Source organism: Ceratotherium simum, chromosome 27 (assembly GCF_057802395.1).
Source record: "Ceratotherium simum simum isolate JZ-2026a chromosome 27, ASM5780239v1, whole genome shotgun sequence".
NCBI lineage: Eukaryota > Metazoa > Chordata > Mammalia > Perissodactyla > Rhinocerotidae > Ceratotherium > Ceratotherium simum.
The window spans coordinates 7,187,254-7,205,833 of NC_141926.1; the positions used below are offsets into that span (position 1 = coordinate 7,187,254).

At 36.6% G+C, this 18,580-nt stretch overlaps 1 protein-coding gene across 2 annotated transcripts in view; it reads left to right on the plus strand.

Moving 5' to 3' along the window:
• Window positions 1-18,580, plus strand: part of BRWD1 (bromodomain and WD repeat domain containing 1) — a 116,511-nt gene that overhangs the window by 36,498 nt on the left and 61,433 nt on the right. For both annotated transcript variants that reach the window (XM_087418073.1, XM_087418074.1), the window contains exons 14-18: window positions 2,247-2,397; window positions 2,655-2,789; window positions 6,792-6,920; window positions 7,094-7,319; window positions 15,517-15,702. In XM_087418073.1, coding sequence (XP_087274199.1) covers window positions 2,247-2,397; window positions 2,655-2,789; window positions 6,792-6,920; window positions 7,094-7,319; window positions 15,517-15,702 — 827 coding nt within the window. The remainder of the gene's footprint in view (window positions 1-2,246; window positions 2,398-2,654; window positions 2,790-6,791; window positions 6,921-7,093; window positions 7,320-15,516; window positions 15,703-18,580) is intronic.

Here is an 18,580-nt window from a genome sequence, read left to right on the forward strand (position 1 = left end):
CCACTTTCTGACTTTTTTGGGGGCATCTTTGAGATAAATTTAGTACTTCCCAAGGTAAATATTACAAATTTGAAATACACTGCTCTTTTTAGTTTAGTGTATATTGGGAGGCTATACGGGTGGTGGGAGGAATACATGTTTTGGAATCAGACCTTTGCTCAAGTACCATTTGTACAAAACTCCCTTATCTGTGAGGGATATGTTCCTGGACGCCCAGTGGATGCCTGAAACCACAGGTGGTACTGAACCCTATATATACTATGTTTTTTCCTGTATATACATACCTATGATCAAGTTTAATTTATATATTAGGCACAATAAGAGATTAACAACAATAATAATAAAATAAAACAGTTATAACAATATACTGTAATAAAAGTTACATGAATGTGCTCTCTCTCTCAAAATGTCTTATTGTACTGTGTTTTTGGACTGCAGGTAACTGAAACTGCAGAAAGCAGAACCGTGGATAAGGGGGGGACTACTGTACTGTTTATAGCTGTATAATTTTGAGAACATCATTTAATATTAATCTGTTTCATCATCTGGAAAATAAGACTACTTGCCCTTTAAGTATTACTGGGAATTTTAAATGATATAACAAAAGTTTCTAGCATACTGCTTGGTCTAGAGTAGGCATAGCAGTGTTCTTTTGTCCATTGCAAATATCATTATTATTTTAGTTACACTGTAATAGAAATCTAACATGATAAATTTTAGTTTAGAATTTATTTCTAAAGTTTAGACTTTTTCATATCAGTTTTTCTGAGAAATGTTATACATATTGTCTTTTGGAAATCCTCATGTCTGCTTTATTTTCAATAATTGTAGGAGAAATTAATTCATATTCTCTGCTCTGGCACAGACAGTTGTATTGAGTTTCAAAATAAATTTGATCTTAATATTTTTAGGGAATGATTTGTGGTAGAGAATGGAAAGGGAAATCTGGTAGTCCTTGTTCACAAATTAAATCTTTACCATTATTTAAAAATGTTACATCTGACATTGAAAACCATCTTAGTGTGAAAGTGAATGCTGTCAGTCATTGATTAACTGAAATAATGAAGGGGAATGGGAATGAAGATAATTTGAAATCGTATTCACCTATGATAAGTTATTTTATTAGGCAAAATAGGAGCATCAGTGTAAGAACTTGAATAAAAATTTTTTTAATGAGCCTGAAAATTGCCTAGTTTTCTTGCTGCCATACTCTCTTCATGGAGAGAACTTTTCCTGTAAGTCCCTTCATGGTGGAAATGTTCTTTGCTCATTTAAAGTTTTATCTCTTTCAAATCTTAAAAAGCAGAATTTTCTGTATGTAAAATTGGTGGGTATGTTTGTTTTAGTGTTCTAATCTTGGCTGAACAACTTGATGGAATGCAACATGTCTGTTAGTAAATTCAAGGTTTTTAACAGGGAATGCCTTTTAGTTTAAAGTGTGGAGTCTTAGCCTTTATTCCATTTCACCTCTTAATGTTACACTTTCCCCTGACCAGTCTAGTTAGAATTATTTTCTCGTCGGTGTTCCCTTATGCTTACATAGATAGCTGTTATGCTTATTCCATATTCTTATAGCTGTTTTCTTTAATTAAAATATGTTTAGTTTATTATATGTTTATAATTTCTTAGAATGTGTTGTGTGATTTCAGAAGCAGCTGGGCTTTTCTTCACTCTCCCACTGTTTACTACGACTGCTATATTTTACAGAGAAACTTTGCTTGTAAAGGCTGCAGACCATTGCAGACATGTGTATCCAAGACCATTTTTGCCAAGGCACCCATAGGAACAGTCTGTAGGGAATTATAAAGGGATGAAGACAGTCTCATTTACAGTTCAACAAATTGAGTGTGTGTCAGGCACTTTTCTAGACATTGGGGATATGAAGATGAATTAGCTTCTTTCTGTCTTCCTAAAATTTTTTGTCATCTGCTGGAGAAGAAGAGGAGAGAAAGAAGTGATAGGAAAGAGAGAGAAAAAGCTTTGCTTTCATGAGCAGCAGAGGTGTCCTCAAATCTGCCTTTATTCAGTCTCTGAACTGCTTCTAAATTGTCCCCAACTCCTCTGGGTTTTGCCCCTGTCTGTTTATAGATAATCTGTTAAGGGTCAGATGTGATGATCCCTCCATAGAGATGAGAACATATGCATATGAAGTGGCTTACTTTAGTTGTTTTTTTATTGATGAGGGATTGTATACAATGTATAGCCTACCATCTAAATGAATTTACATATCGAGTATTTTTACTTAGGGACTTATCTTCCGAAGAGGAAAGATTTATGAAACCCAAAGTAACAATGATAGCTTGGAATCAGAATGATAGTATTGTTGTCACAGCTGTGAATGATCATGTCCTCAAAGTGTGGAATTCTTATACTGGACAACTGCTTCATAACTTATTGGTAGGTAGTATTTATACAGTATAACAAGTCAAGATTTTTTGAACTATAATTTTATTTTTGAAGCTATAAAATTAATATATTAAATGTTTCTTTCATTTATATTATTAACTGAATAGAAATTTGTATATGTACTAATGTATAAATTACTGTCATTAATACATTTTTAAAAGCCCTTATATATTATGACAATATGGGTTTTTCGTTTTAAACTTATAACTTGCAAACCTTCCTTAACTATATGACTTTGTTGGATAAAGGGACATGCTGATGAAGTATTTGTTTTGGAGACACATCCCTTTGATTCCAGAATTATGTTATCTGCAGGACATGATGGCAGCATATTTATATGGGATATTACAAAAGGCACCAAGATGAAACATTATTTTAATATGGTAAGTGAAGTGAGATGTATCTTCTTGCATGCTTGCATTTTTTTTCAGGTATTTGGATTATGAAGTTTAGCCAGAAACTGATCTGTATATATTGGCAGTTCATATTTCTAGAAATTAGGGAACTTAAAGCCTAATAAATATCTGACAGACATGCATACATGAAATTCTGTGTATAACTGATTCACGTGAGGGAACGATTTGCAAGTTGTCTACTTAGCTTTGTATATATGTGTGAGTGTGTTCCTGTCTGTGTTTAAATTGGCAAAATTATGATAATTATATACAACTTTTTCACTATTTAAATTTATTAAAATATTTGATAATAGAAAATATAAGTAATATTCAGGAAAGTCATCTAGCGAATCAGACATCATTGGGCTTTTCTAGCCTTTTTTCTTTTTGCACGTGTATATTCTAAAATCAAATTAGGATCCCATTGCATATTTTAAAAATTATCGTATGTAATCACAATATAGTTGCAAAAATCAGCAGATTTAACATTGATAAAGTAGCATTATCTAATCTGGGTTTATATTCAAATTTTGTCAATTGTCCCAATGTCTTTATAGTTATATTTTTGCCCCTTGCACCTAATTCAGGATCTAATTCAGGATCCTGCAGTGTATTAAGTGGTTGTATATCTCTACTTTTCTTTAATTTTCAACAATCTTTCTATCTTTTTTCCTATTTCTTGCTCTTTAACTTTTTTGATGAGTATAGGCAGTAATGGTACAGAAGATCCCTGTTTTGTCTGATGTTTCTTCATGATTCGATTCTGTTACACATTTTTTTTGATAGAATAAGACATAAATGATAATGTGTCCTCCATGCATTATATTAGGAAATACATGATGTTTATTTGTCCTACTACTGCTATGATAATTTTAAGTATTTGGTTAAGGTAGCATCTGCCAGGTTTCCTCACTATAAAATAGTTGTTTTTCCTCTTTGTAATTATTAAACTAATTTTTTCAGGAGCTGTTTTGAGACTGTGAATATCCTGTTCCTCATTTAACATTCACTTACAAATATTAGCATCCATTGAAGATTTTCTTTCTTTCTTTTTTTTTTTGTGAGGAAGATCAGTCCTGAGCTAACATCCATGCTAATCCTCCTCTTTTTGCTGAAGAAGACCGGCTCTGAGCTAACATCTACTGCCAATCCTCCTTTTTTTTCTTCCCAAAGCCCCAGTAGATAGTTGTATGTCATCGTTGCACATCCTTCTAGTTGCTGTATGTGGGACGCGGCCTCAGCATGGCTGGAGAAGCGGTGCGTCGGTGCACACCCGGGATCCGAACCTGGGCCGCCAGTAGCGGAGCGCGCGCACTTAACCGCTAAGCCACAGGGCCGGCCCGAAGATTTTCTAATAGTATCATTCTTTCCATATTTATTAATTGGCATTCTTGCGTATAGTTTTGTAGTCTTTTTTCATTTTATGTAAAGGGTGTTTTTCAAAGCCTTAAATATTTTTTTTAAGAATTTGCAAATATATATTTGACTATAAATTCAGCCTTTCTCAGAAGAATGTTACTTATATAGTTAATTTACTATTATTATTTAAGTGGTTTCTAAAATATGCACAGCAATAACACTTTGAATATCCTCATACATGGCTATTGATATAGATCCCTGATTATTTCCTTAGAATAAATTCTGAGGGAATTATTGTGTAAAAGGGTTTCAATGTTGTTAAGGCTTTTGATTGATATATGTGGTACGTTTTGTAAAATTACTCTCTAGCTTATATTGAGTTCCAGTTTAGAGTGTAATTAATTTTGGAGGCAGTGTAGTAGCAACCTGTAGATGAGTGGTTCTTGGACCTTTGATTGAAGGCCTAAGTAGTGCATGTGTTCCATGTTTTGTTTTGTCTTGTTTTTACTTAAAATTATTTCAGTGTGCATATCCTGGATAGTTTCTTAACAAACAGTTTAAAATGCAGTATTTTATTTTTTAACATTAAGTGTGCTAAAGCAGCTCAAATAGCATGACTGAATTGCAGATACATAATTAGCCATCTCTGAAAGTTGCATATCTGTGTGTTCGAATTATTGGAGAAAGAACCAAGCCTTCGTCAGCAGTTTTTCTACGGTCTTAAAATTCATAGGTTTATCCGTCTTCTTAATTATCCTTTAAAGCTCAATAAGAACGTTAAATCCTGAACTTAACTTATCAAAACAGAAATCAACATTAATTCAGGCTTCAAGCAGAATATAAGCTAAACAACCTGTAAGCCAAAGAATAATCTTTTCTTTTTTTTTTGGTGAGGAAGATAGTTCCTGAGCTAACATTTGTGCTAATCTTCCTCTGTTTGTTTGTGGGATGCCACCACAGCATGGCTTGATGAATGGTACATAGGTCTACACCTGGGATACGAACCTGCGAACTCCGGGCCGCCGAAGCGGAGTACGCGAACTTAACTGCTATGCCACCAGGCCGGCCCTGAGAATAATCTGAAAATGTCTCAAGTGGGCAACGATGATCGTATTTTCAGTCAGACACCAAAAATGGCCTTGTATACTGAGTTCTTTACTGCTCAGCTGAGAGGCTCCTAATTCTCTAATGCTAGACAAATTACATAGGGTTGTAAATTACTAACAGAACAATATTTCATTAAATACATAATAAACTTTAATGTGACGTTGAATTGTTCTCCAGGCATAGTTGCAGGTTGCATTTTGTCAGGAATCATTGTGTAGGACTCTTCAAACTGCAGGTAAAAACCCAAGTCTGGCTTGCTCTGCTTAGATAGGTTTGACCTCTTGGGAAAACTTCCTTCTCAGCAAGTACCCTTAGCTAAGCTTTTGATGTAGTTAGGTCCATGTGTATGACAGGACAGTTGCTGCCACCATCTTCGCCTTGCCTGCTGAGGGCTCTTGCTCCTGCCTCCTCACTGCCCTCTTCTTTACTTGGACTGGAGGTCCCAGGGCAGGGATGTGAAATGCCAAGTTGTAGGTCGGGCTGTGGTGGAGGTGGCTTCTCCAAGGACCATGTTTTATGTGTTCCTATGTTTTAACAAAGAATCGGAGGAAATATATTTATACATTTTTTTAATGTTATGAGAGAATACATATTTGTATACATATTATCTTATTCAGCAGTGCCCTAAATATCCCAGTAACTTAATTTTTTTTCAAGTTTGTTAATTGGCACCCATTCACGTGTGGTATAGCAGTAGTGAAGTCGCTTTTCATGCAGGTTATTTGGGCATGTGTGTGAGTTTGTTTTGGCAATTAGCGGGTGGATGATTCGTTTTTCCAGCACTGATCAAACTTGCCCTAAAGTTTAGTTATTGGAAAGTTAGAGGCTCAGACAGCAAATATGCTTAGCTCAACACTGTTGAGTTAATGAAACAACTCCTTTAACTATAAATTGCTACTAAACTAATATAATTTAGAGTTGAAAAGCAAGAATAAAAGAGTTTAAAAGTAATCTAAGACATGTTCATGATGCACTTAGGGCATCCTTCCTGAAATTTGTGGCAGTTTGAAATAAGGTAGTTGCTGGTACAGGCATTTACACATGCCCCCTTGAGACTTTGCAGCATTCCAAATTTTGCGTGATGGTCAGTCATCTTAGAAAATTTAAACTCCAGAAAAGTATTGGTTTTAGTTCATGAATACCAAACTTTGTTAATCTTTAATCATTTGCCTTGTAGGTTATTAGTCAATAGCCTTTTGTTATATATTGAAACAAAAGTTTATGAAAGTGCTTGTCATTCAGAAGTAAAGAAAGCCTTCACTTTGGATGGTTTATGATCCTTCATTTGATCATTTTGAGAACTAATTCTTAGAAGATCTTTCAAGATTTTTTCTAGGCTAGTGGTATCTAAAATGAATTTTATTTTCTGAAAATATTAATTGACATATACTTAGTGCAAAATTTGTTTTTAAATATTGTTTTCAGAAGTGATATATTATAGGAAGCTATCAACATGAAAACAGTTGATACAGCAAAAGCACTTGTCTAGAATTGGTCGTAACTTTTTCCCTCTGTGTTTCCTAGATTGAAGGCCAAGGACATGGAGCTGTATTTGACTGTAAGTTTTCACAAGATGGACAGCATTTTGCCTGTACAGATTCTCATGGGCACCTTCTGATATTTGGTTTTGGATGCAGCAAGCCATATGAAAAGGTCATTTTTCATACTTTTTTATGGCCTCTAAAGTAGTTATGAAGGGTGTTTTGAAAATAGGTTAGATGTATTAATTTGATATCCTTAGTTTTTCTAATTATAAAATTGCTGTTTAATCTTTGTTTTCTTTATATAAACCTCAAAATATCAATCTGTAAACTTCCCTTTTCTAGATTCCTGATCAGATGTTCTTCCATACTGACTATCGACCACTGATTAGAGATTCTAATAATTATGTCTTAGACGAGCAAACTCAGCAGGCTCCTCACCTTATGCCTCCACCATTCTTGGTAGATGTAGATGGAAATCCTCATCCAACTAAGTATCAGAGATTAGTGCCAGGCCGAGAAAATTCTGCAGATGAACATTTGGTTCCACAGCTAGGCTATGTGGCAACAAGTAAGTGCAAAGTCTTTTTATTTTAAACTTGTTATTTGAAAAATGTAAAGAATATTACAGAGAAGTCCTGTGCTTTCAGATTCACCAGTGTTAATATTTTGCAATATTTGTTTCATAGTTCTGTCACTGGAGACATATTATTGTTTTGAACCATTTGAAACTTAAGTTCTGGACCTTATGTCCATTTACCCCTAAATACTTCCATACGTATTTTCCAGGAACAAAGATATTTTCTTACATAATGGTAAACAGTTATTGAAGTTAGGACATTTAATGCTCATATAATACTATTATCAGATCTATACTCTATAATCAGATTTTGTCTGTTGCTCCATAATAACTTTTATAGCTTTTTTTGTTCTCCCCTGATGTAGATTTCAGTTTCAGACTGCACGTTAAATTTTGTTGTCATTAAGTTCTGGTTATGCATTTTTGACAAAATACAACATAAATGATGTTGTAGCCTTCCTTCATATCAGGATGCTTATGACTGTGTTTTGTCCAATTATTGGTAATGTCGTCTTTGAACACTTGGTTAAGGTGGTACCTGCCAAGTTGCTCCACTATTTTTCTCTTTGTAGTTAGTAAGTAATTTGTGGGGAGATATGATGTAAATAACCTGTTCCTTACCAAACTTTACCACAAGTTTTAGGATCCATTGAGCATTTTTGTCTGAATCAGTTGTTACTATGAAGGTTGCAAAATGGTTGTTTTCTAACTGTCATCATTGAATCTGCATTTTATTAGTTGGCATCTACTGCTCTTCCTTTATTTATGTAGTTCTTTAAGTTTTAGTATGGACTTTTGGGTTGCTATACAGTGGGTTATAACCCATTACTGTCACTATTTTGTTGTGATAATATCCTTAGATTTGACTAGGAGAGCCTCTTCAAGCTGTGTTTTGTGTCCTTCCCCAAGTCCCTATCATTCCTTGAACACTTTCTTGCTGGCACAGGATGTTCCAGTCCCATCTTGTACTTTGCCTATCCTAGCCAAGTACAGAGTTTTTGTATTGTTTTTTTGTGTTTGTTCATAGCAGTGCGGTGTAACTCCCTACAGATATTAGGTAAAGAAAAAACAATGTTTCTATTTGTTTGGATGAGGATTGATTTACTGAAACACTAAATCATCAGTTATATTTAAGGTTAAAGCTTAATGTAAATTACTGTGTGTTTACTGTTTCCAATGTTTATTTATTTATTTTTCTTGTGAGGAAGATCAGCCCTGAGCTAACATCGGATGCCAATTCTCCTCTTTTGTTTTTTTACTGAGGAAGATTGGCCCTGAGCTAACATCCTGCCCATCTTCCTCTACTTTATATGGGATGCTGCCACGGCATGGCTTGACAAGCGGTGTGTTGGCGCACGCCCGGGATCTGAACTTGCAAACCCCAGGCTGCTGCAGCGGAGCGCATGCACTTAACTGCTTGCGCCACTGGGCTGGCCCCTCCAACGTTTAATAATTGGATTGAGGTATACTTTACATGGAACAAAATTCACCAGTTTTAAGTGTACAGTTCAGATGAGTTTTGACGAATGTTAAACAGTCAAGATATAGAATGTTTCCAGTGCCCCCCAAAATTTTCTTGGGCCTATTGTGTTTGGAGTTGATTCTTTCCCTTCTCCTTGCCCTTTGTAAGGACTGTTCTATTTTGTCACTTAATTTTACCTTTTTAAGGAATTTTGTATAAATGGAATTGTACAATATGTAGTCTTTTGTGTTTGGCTTCTGTAACTTAGCATGGTGCTTTTGAGATTCATTCCTATTGTTGCGTGTATCAGTCGTTCGTTCCTGTATGTTGATAATGCTCCATTGTATGGATATATCATCATTTATCCATATTCACTAAAAGTTGAAGGACATTTGGCTTTTTCCCATTTGTGGGCTATTATAGGGAGTGCTGAAATATTCAACTATTGTGTGGGTTTGTCTTATTTCTCCCATTGGTTTTATCAATTTTTGCTTTATGTATTTTAAAGTTCTGTTATTAGGTGCATACACATTTCACATTGTCTTCTTTGTAAATTAATTCTTTAATCATTATAAAATGTTCCTCTTTATCCTTGGTAGTGTTTATTGTTTTGAAGACTGTTACTGGGCCGGCCCCGTGGCTTAGCGGTTAAGTGCGCGTGCTCCGCTACTGGCGGCCCGGGTTTTAAATATTCTGAGTGTTAAAATTGGAAGTATGCATAAATAAAGCATTTCTGCTGTGTATTAAGTCTCTCTGTTCTGCCTGGTGGGAACATGAATGATTTCCAGCCCTGTGAGAGCACTAGGAGATTTTTGGCATACTGCTTTCTCATGTTTTTTCCCCAGCATGGTGGAGTTTTACCCAGTGTGTGCACGTATTATTTTAGTCAAAGAATTGATTGGACCTCACTAGATATTTTTGAACTTTCTTTGCAATTCACTCCCCTCTGATATTCAGCCATGCATATTTTAGTCTTCTTCCCTGCTGCCAGACTCTGACCACTGTCTTCTCAACTCAGTGAGACCCCAGGATGCTGTTTGGGTTCCCCTCTTCTTGTTCTGCAGCCTGGAAATTGTCTCTAGGCTGTTACCTGGAGCAATCAAAAGACTGGACTCCATTGTTTGTCTTCTCTCAGGGATCACAGTCCTGGGCTGTCTGCTGTCCAGTGTCTGAAAGTCCTTGTTGCGTATATGTATTTTTTCCAGTGTTGTAGTAGTTCATGGTAGGAGGGCAGTTCCTGTAGCATTTAAGCCTTCATGAGTGGGACCCTCTTTTAGTGTTTGAATAGTGACTGCATTATGCCAAAGAGAAGCAATTATCATTCTGATGATATTTGCCAAGTTACATTTAAGTGTTCTGTGCCGTGAAGGAAAAGATATAGACCTAGGTTTTTTGGAGGGAGGGGAAGATGATTAGAAGTTTCCTTTTCTACTGTTTTCCGTTTGGTTCCATGTTGTGACCATAAGAATTTTATGTTATACCCAGTTCTAATTAAAATCTTTTTATCTTTTTAGGTTAGGGCTCCACTTCTTGCTTTCTTAGCTCATTTTTCGCGAGCGATCCAAAGTTTTTAGTGATTTTAAGACAGTTAATCTAAGTTACGACATTTAGTTCTTATAAATTCTCCATTGATTTCCATAGTAAAATGGAGATGTTATCAGTGAGGTGTAAAAGAATCTAACTCAGGGAGTAGGATGGAAGTATTTTTTCCCCCTGAAACAGTACATGGCATTTTTCAGTTTCTGGATCTGTTACTGTGGAGGCAAGTTGTATCTTGGCATTCTTTTTGCTTAATACCTTATTAATTTCAATTTGTTAGAGTTATGCTTATAAGTTGATGGGTTGATCTGTGTCATATATAATGTTCAAAGAAGATGTCTTATGGTGGGAGGATACGTAAGGAATAGTTTGCATGAAAATGTTAATGTTAGATTAATTTCCAGACTCCACAACCATCTAATGCTTTTTTTCCATTAACACTAGCTCTAAACCTATTAAATATCTCTGAAAATGTATTATTTGAAAAATAAAGCAAAGATAGTTTTAAACAAATCTGGTTTTGTACTTGAGGTAAGACTTATGGGTACTGGCTATGCTAAAAGCATATCTAAGAGATAGAGTAACTTAAGCTTAGTGCGAGAGGCGTGTGTAGCTCCCTCCCTCAACTGCACATGTGCTCTCAGCATGCTTGGAGCAGGAGGAGAGTTGTAGTTTGTTGAATGGCTAAAAGGTGTTACTCTCTCTTTATTATTTCTCAAGACAGGAGAGAAGAAATAGCACTGCTTTTCTCTACATCGGAAGTCACACACTGTTTCTTTGTTCTCGTCAGAGACCTTGGGAAATAACCTTGGAAAATTTTAATGAAGTATATCTTGTGTAAATGAGGGGTGTTAGTGTGAGACAGCAAAATAAGCTTTCACTGAAATGTGTTTCCATGTACTCACTTCTAGGGATTTCAGAGGCTCTGTTGAGGAGGTTTTTTGTTTGTTTGTTTTTTTGGTTTTTGTTTTTTCTTTTTTTTTTATTGTGAAATTCTTGTTGTACATTATTGTTTGTCAGTCATCACCTAAGTGCATCCCTCCATCCCCTGTCCCCGCCCCCCACCCCCCTAGCCCCTGGTAACCACCAAACAGTTCTAGCTGTCCGTGTGTTCGTTTATCTTCCACATATGAGTGAAATCATGCCCTGTTTGTCTTTCTCTTTCTGCCTTATTTTGCTTAACATGGTACCTTCCAGGTCCATCCATGTTGTTGCAAATGGGACTATTTTGTTTTTTTTATGGCTTAGTAGTATTCCATAGCATATATATACCACGTCTTCTTTATCCAGTCATCAGTTGAGGGACACTTGGCTTGCTTCCATGTCTTGGCTATAGGGAGTGATGCTGCGATGAACATAGGGGTGCATAAGCCTCTTTGGATTGTTGGTTTCAGGTTCGTTGGGTAGATACCCAGTAGTGGGATAGCTGGATCATAAGGTATTTCTATTTTTAATTTCTTGAGGAATCTCCATACTGTTTTCCACAGAGGCTGCACCAGTTTGCATTCCCACCAGCAGTAGATTAGGGTTCCCATTTCTCCACAGCCTCTCCAGCATTTGTTGTTTTTTGTCTTGGTGATTATAGCCATTCTAACGGGTGTAAGATGATATCGTAGTGTGGTTTTGATTTGCATTTCCCTGATGACTAGTGATGTTGAGCATCTTTTCATGTGCCTATTGGCCATCTGTATATCTTCTTTGGAGAAGCGTCTGTTCATTTCCTCTGTCCATTTTTTGATTGGGTTGTTTGTTTTTTTGTTGTTCAGTTGTGTGAGTTCTTTATATATTATGGAGATTAAGCCCTTGTCGGATATATGGTTTGCAAATACTTTTTCCCAGCTCGTGGGTTCCCTATTCATTTTGATCCTGGTTTCATTTGCCTTGTAGAAACTCTTTAATCTGATGAAGTCCCACTTGTTTATTTTTTCTTTTGTTTCCCTTGTCTGAGTAGATGTGGAATTGAAAAGATCCCTTTATGGGTGATGACGAGTGGTGTGCTAGCTGTGTTTTCCTCCAGGAGTTTTATAGTTTCATGTCTCATCTTCAGGTCTTTGATCCATTTTGAGTTAAATTTTGTGTATGGCGAAAGAAGATGGTCTACTTTGATTCTTTGCAAGTGGCTGTCCAGTTTTCCCAGCACAATTTATTCAAGAGACTTTCCTTTCTCCACTGTATGTCCTTAGCTCCTTTGCTAAAGATTAGCTGCCTGTAGATGTGAAGTTTTATTTCTGGACTTTCAATTCTGTTCCATTGATCTGCGTGTCTGTTTTTGTACCAGTACCACGCTGTTTTAATTACTATCGCTTCGTAGTATGTTTTGAACTCAGGGATTATGATGCCTCCAGCTTTGTTCTTTATTCTCAGGATTGCTTTAGCTATTGGGGGTCTTTTGTTGCCCCACATGAATGTTAGTATTCTTTGTTCTGTTTCTGTGAAGAATGTCCTTGGGATTCTGATTGGGATTGCATTGAATCTATAGATTGCTTTAGGTAGTATGGACATTTTAACTTTTTTTGTGTGTGTGTGATGAAATTCAGCCCTGAGCTAACATCCATGCTAATCCTCTTCTTTTTGCTGAGGAAGACCGGCTCTGAGCTAACATCTATTGCCAATCCTCCTCCTTTTTTTTTTTTTTTTTTTACCCCCAAAACCCCAGTAGATAGTCATATGTCATAGTTGCACATCCTTCTAGTTGTTGTATGTGGGACACCGCCTCAGCATGGCCGGAGAAGTGGTGTGTTGGTGTCCGCCCGGGATCCGAACCCGGGATGCCAGTAGTGGAGTGTGTGCACTTAACCGCTAAGCCACGGGGGCGGCCCCCATTTTAACTATGTTTATTCTTCCAATCCATGTGCATGGAATATTTTTCCATTTCTTTATGTCATCATGTATTTCACTCAATAATGTCTTATAGTTTTCATTGTATAGGTCTTTCACTTCCTTGGTTAAATTTATTCCTAGATATTTTATTCTTTTTGTTGCAATTGTAAATGGGATTGTCTTCTTGAGTTCCCTTTCTGTTAGTTTATTGTTGGTATATAGAAATGCAACTGATTTCTGTAAGTTGATTTTGTACCCTGCAACTTGACTGTAGTTATTGATTATTTCTAATAGTTTTCCAATGGATTCTTTAGGGTTTTCTATATATAAGACCATGTCATCTGCAAACAATGCGAGTTTCACTTCTTCGTTGCCTATTTGGATTCCTTTTATTCCTTTTTCTTGCCTAATTGCTCTGGCCAGAACCTCCAGTACTGTGTTGAATAAGAGTTGCGAGAGTGGGCACCCTTGTCTTGTCCCTGTTTTGAGAGGGATGGCTTTCAGTTCTTCCCCACTGATTATGATGTTGGCTGTGGGTTTGTCATATACGGCCTTTATTATGTTAAGGTACTTTCCTTCTATACCCATTTTGTTGCGAGTTTTTATCATAAATGGATGTTGGATCTTGTCAAAAGCCTTGTCTGCATTGAGACATTTGAGATGATCATTTGGTTTTTATTCCTCGTTTTGTTAATGTGGTGTATCACATTGATTGATTTGCGGATGTTGCACCATCCCTGTGTCCCTGGTATAAATCCCACTTGATCATGGTGTATGATCTTTTGAATGTATTGCTGTATTCGGTTTGCCAATATTTTGTTGAGGATTTTTGCATCTATGTTCATCAGGGATATCGGTCTGTCGTTTTTCCTCTTAGTATTGTCTTCGCCTGGCTTTGGTATCAGGATGATGTTGGCCTTGTAGAATGTGTTGGGAAGTGTTCCATCTTCCTCTGTTTTTTGGAATAGTTTGAGAAGGATAGGTATTAAGTCTTCTTTGAATGTTTGGTAAGATTCTCCAGAGAAGCCATCTGGTCCCAGACTTTTATTTTTGGGGAGGTTTTTGATTACTGTTTTAATCTCTTTGCTTGTGATTGGTCTATTCAGGTTCTGTATTACTTCTTGATTCAGTTTTGGGAGGTTGTATGAGTCTAAGAATTTATCCGTTTTTTCTAGATTGTCCAATTTGTTGGCATACAGTTTTTCATTCTCTTATAGTGTTTTATATTTCTGGGGTATCTGTTATAATTTCTCCTTTTTCATTTCTAATTTTATTTGAGCCTTCTCTCTTTTTTTCTTGGTGAGTCTGGCTAAGGGGGTTTGTCAGTTTGGTTATCTTCTCAAAGAACCAGCTCTTTGTTTCATTGATCCTTTCTACTCTTTTTTTGATTTCACTTTCATTTATTTCTGCTCTGATTTTTATTATTTCCCTCTTTGTTCTTTGTTCTTCTTTTTCTGATTCTATTAGGCGTAGTTGGAGGTTGCTTATTTGGGCTTTTTCTTGTTTGTTAAGGTGGGCCTGTATTGCTCTGAGTTTCTCTCTCAGGACTGCTTTTGCTGTATCCCATATGAGTTAGTATGGTGTATTTTCATTTTCATTTGTCTCCAGATATGATTTGATTTCTCCTTTAATTTCATCAGTGATCCATTGGTTGTTTAGTACCATGTTGTTGAGTCTCCACAGCTTTGTCTCTTTCCCGGTTTTTTCCTTGTAGTTGATTTCTAACTTCATGGCATTATGGTCAGAAATGATGCTTGTTATGATTTCAATCTTCTTAAATTTATATAAGCCTGCCTTGTTTCCCAACATATGGTCTGTTCTTGAGAATGTTCCATTTGTGCTTGAGAAGAATGTGTAATCTGCTGTGTTTGGATGGAGTGCTCTGTATATATCTATTAAGTCCATCTCATCAAGTTTTCATTTGTCCATTATTTCCTTGTTGATTTTCTGTCTGGATGATCTGTCCATTGATGAGAGTGGAGTGTTAAGATGCCCTACTATTATTGTGTTGTTGTTAATATCTTCTTTTAGGTTTGTTAATAGTTGCTCTGTGTACCTTGGTGCTCCTGTATTAGGTGCATATATATTTAAAAGTGATATGTGTTCTTGGTGGAGTGTCCCTTTTATCATTATATATGGCCCCTGTTGAGGAGGTTTTTGTGGTGCTTAGTACTCCAGAGGAAGGATTTTGTTTTGAATCTTTTCTCTGACTTAATTAGTTATAAATAAAAAGGATATCTTTAATTGATTATTTTTGTAAAAGCAGGAATTCTGACACTTTCTAATGTGATTTAATTGTAGTCTTCTGACAGTGTTTTTTTCGGTTTTATATATGTTATGATTTTATATTCATTCATTGATTTGCAGGTGATGGAGAGGTAATTGAACAAATTATAAGCTTACAAACCAATGATAATGGTGAACGAAGCCCAGAGTCCAGTGTTCTTGATGGAATGATAAGACAATTGCAGCAGCAGCAAGATCAGAGAATGGGAGCAGGTCAGGATATTGTTCCAAGTGGACTTCCAAATGGGGAAGAAACACCTCGAAGAGGTAAAAAATATATGAGAAATATTTTGCTTTAATATGGCTGGATTGAAATTGATGAGTAAATGAAGTCATTGTCAGGTATATGCAATGTCAATAACTTGAAACAATGTATTTTTTACAACTTAAGGAGTAGTCTGGAGGTAGCTTTATTAGATGTAAAGTTGATGTATTAACAAATAGACATTTGATTTTCAAGTACTATGAAAGTCTATTGAAACCTTTTTTGCTCTAAAATAAGAATATTTACAAAATCGTATTAAATAAACAAGAGTAAAGAACAAAGTGTTCCTTACAGGAAAACTATAGTTCTAGGTTTCCCTTGCTTTAAACATTTTACCTTTTAAAAAACTGAATTGAGTAGATGGGCCTATTTTTCCAGAATGGTTTTACAAATGGTTCTGTAACATACCCAAAGTTATCACCAGCCTAGGGCCTTTTATAAGTAACATATTTTGTTTAATCTATGATCTTATCAATTTAAGAAGTTTTATAAAACAGTGAATTAAATATCTGACAAATTGCCTTTACTGAAAAGAACTAAATGGTATAAAAGGCAGGCTAGCCCAAAGACAGGTAGTCACTGCACACGGTAAGCTTGGTGGAAGAAGGCATTGGGATATGCGGGTCCTGCTAGGACAAATTCTTACTTTAACTTACCATTTTTGTAGTTTTTGGACCACATGAGTAATATAAACTTGAACCCCTAACTCAAGTGAAGTACAGGACATGTTTATGAATTCCCAGGGGAGATTCCTCCCCTCACCTGCCACCCCTCTTCTAATCTGGATTCAGGCCGAGATAGAGAAGTTTTCTAATTATTTCCTTATGCCTGTAGGTGAATTAGAATTTTGTTTAGGGTATAGCACTGCAAGGATTTGGGGTTTTTTGGGGGGAGTGGGGGTGGGGTTGTGGGGCAGGAGGGCTGTTTCTCATTTACAGCTGTGTGCCTTACATAGGCCCAAGGCCTTATCTTTTCCATGTGGGCATTAAAACTCAAGCTCTTACATTACTGATTTGGACACCTTTGTGAGGCTTAGTTGCAGCTCATGATTTCTCATTTAGCTTCCTGTTTGTTTCCCAAGGTGATTTTCCAGTTCCATGATTCATTTATTTGTTATATTTTACAAGGCATATCTAGGTAGCCGTGGAGGAAGTTTTCAAGTTACATTACTAGAACACAAAGAAAATAATTTTCATGTTTTTAATGACACCTTATCTGAACTATATGGAATGTTAGAAATCTTTCTTGTTAAATGGCTATAAAAATCTTGTCTCGGGGCCGGCCCCGTGGTGTAGTCGTTAAGTTTGGCACATTCCACTTTGGTGGACTGGGTTCGTGGGTTTGGATCCCAGGTGTGGACCTACACCACATGTCACTCATGGCTGTGGTGGCGACCCACATATAAAGTAGAGGAAGATTGGCATAGATGTTAGCTCAGGGCTAATCTTCCTCAGCAAAAACAAACTAACAAAACCTTGTCTCACGTGTAGAATAGTTTCTTCCTTTTTTTTTTTTTTTGGCCAACGAAGATTCTCCCTGAGCTAACATCTCTGCCACTCTTCCTCTATTTTGTATGTGTGTTGCTGCCACAGCATGGCCACCGTTGAGTGGTGTAGGTCTGCACCCAGAAGCTAAACCCGGGCCGCCAAAGTGGAGCGCACCAAACGTAATCATCAGCCCATGGGTCCGGCCCCTGGAATCAAGTTTCTTTTATTTTGCTTGGTTCCTTTCCCTTGGACTGGCTAAGTTTAAGGACCTTTAAAGCCTAAGTACAGACGAATTTAAAAAATTTTTGGTGAAGTCATGCTGCCTATGGATTAGGACTATTAAAAAAAAAAAAAAAACTAATATGAGGAATTGGGGTTTTTTTCCCTTAAATTCATAGCGTAAGACTTTACTTCTTCCAGTGTTTTATTTTGAAAAAAATTAATCCTGTAGCAAAGTTGCAGGAATAACACAAGGAACACCCATATACCCTTCACCTAGATTCATTGTTTTGCTACATTTTTTCCATCTCTTTTTGTGTACATACACAGTCTCTCTCTTTCTGGTATGTTTTTTCTAAACCTTTTTCGAGTAAGTTGGAGACATTCTGACACTTTATCCCTTAATGCTTCATCCTAATCTTCCAAGAACAGGCACATTCTTTTATATAATAATACAATCTTTTAGGGTAATTTGTTATGCAGCGATAGATAATGACTACAATATATCATAGTAAAACTACTGCAAATCAAAGACAAAATGAAAATCTTTTATATATATGTTGATGTATTTTAATATAAATGTTTAGATTAATAGCAGGGAAATTTAATGCTGTTTTTAGTAGATGAAATATAATGTGTTGTACAGTGCAGATTGGTTCACATTTGAATGGTAAACAGAGTGTTGTTCTATGTCGAAGAATGCAGAAATTGTATCTACTCATGTAGATTTTACCCTAGGCAAGGAGAGCTGGCATAGCTGGAGTGGAATTTTATAGCCTCCCGTAGGAAAGGGTATAGCCCCCAGTTGCTCTGTTGCGTTAGTAGCAGGGGCCCCTTTACCCTGTGTTTTAAGAAAACAAGCATTTTGCCAGGGGCTCCTCTCCCTCCTCCCAAGGCTGGTCTCCATCATCTTTGACTTCTGGCTCGTGGGAGGTTGCTTTGTCTCCTGTGCCCATGTGATCAGCTCTGCACAGGCTCAGGGTTCACTGTTGCCTGCATTGCCCTGTCACCCACTCGCTCAGCTACAATAAGTGCTGCCAGCATTTCTCCACTGTGCATTTTTGTGAATTTTTAATACCCACCCTGGCAGCTGCCTGCCTGAGTGGCTCATATTATCTCTTGAGGTCACAGTTGATGTTTTGGTTAGAGCTCTTGTTATAAAGCCATCGGACGG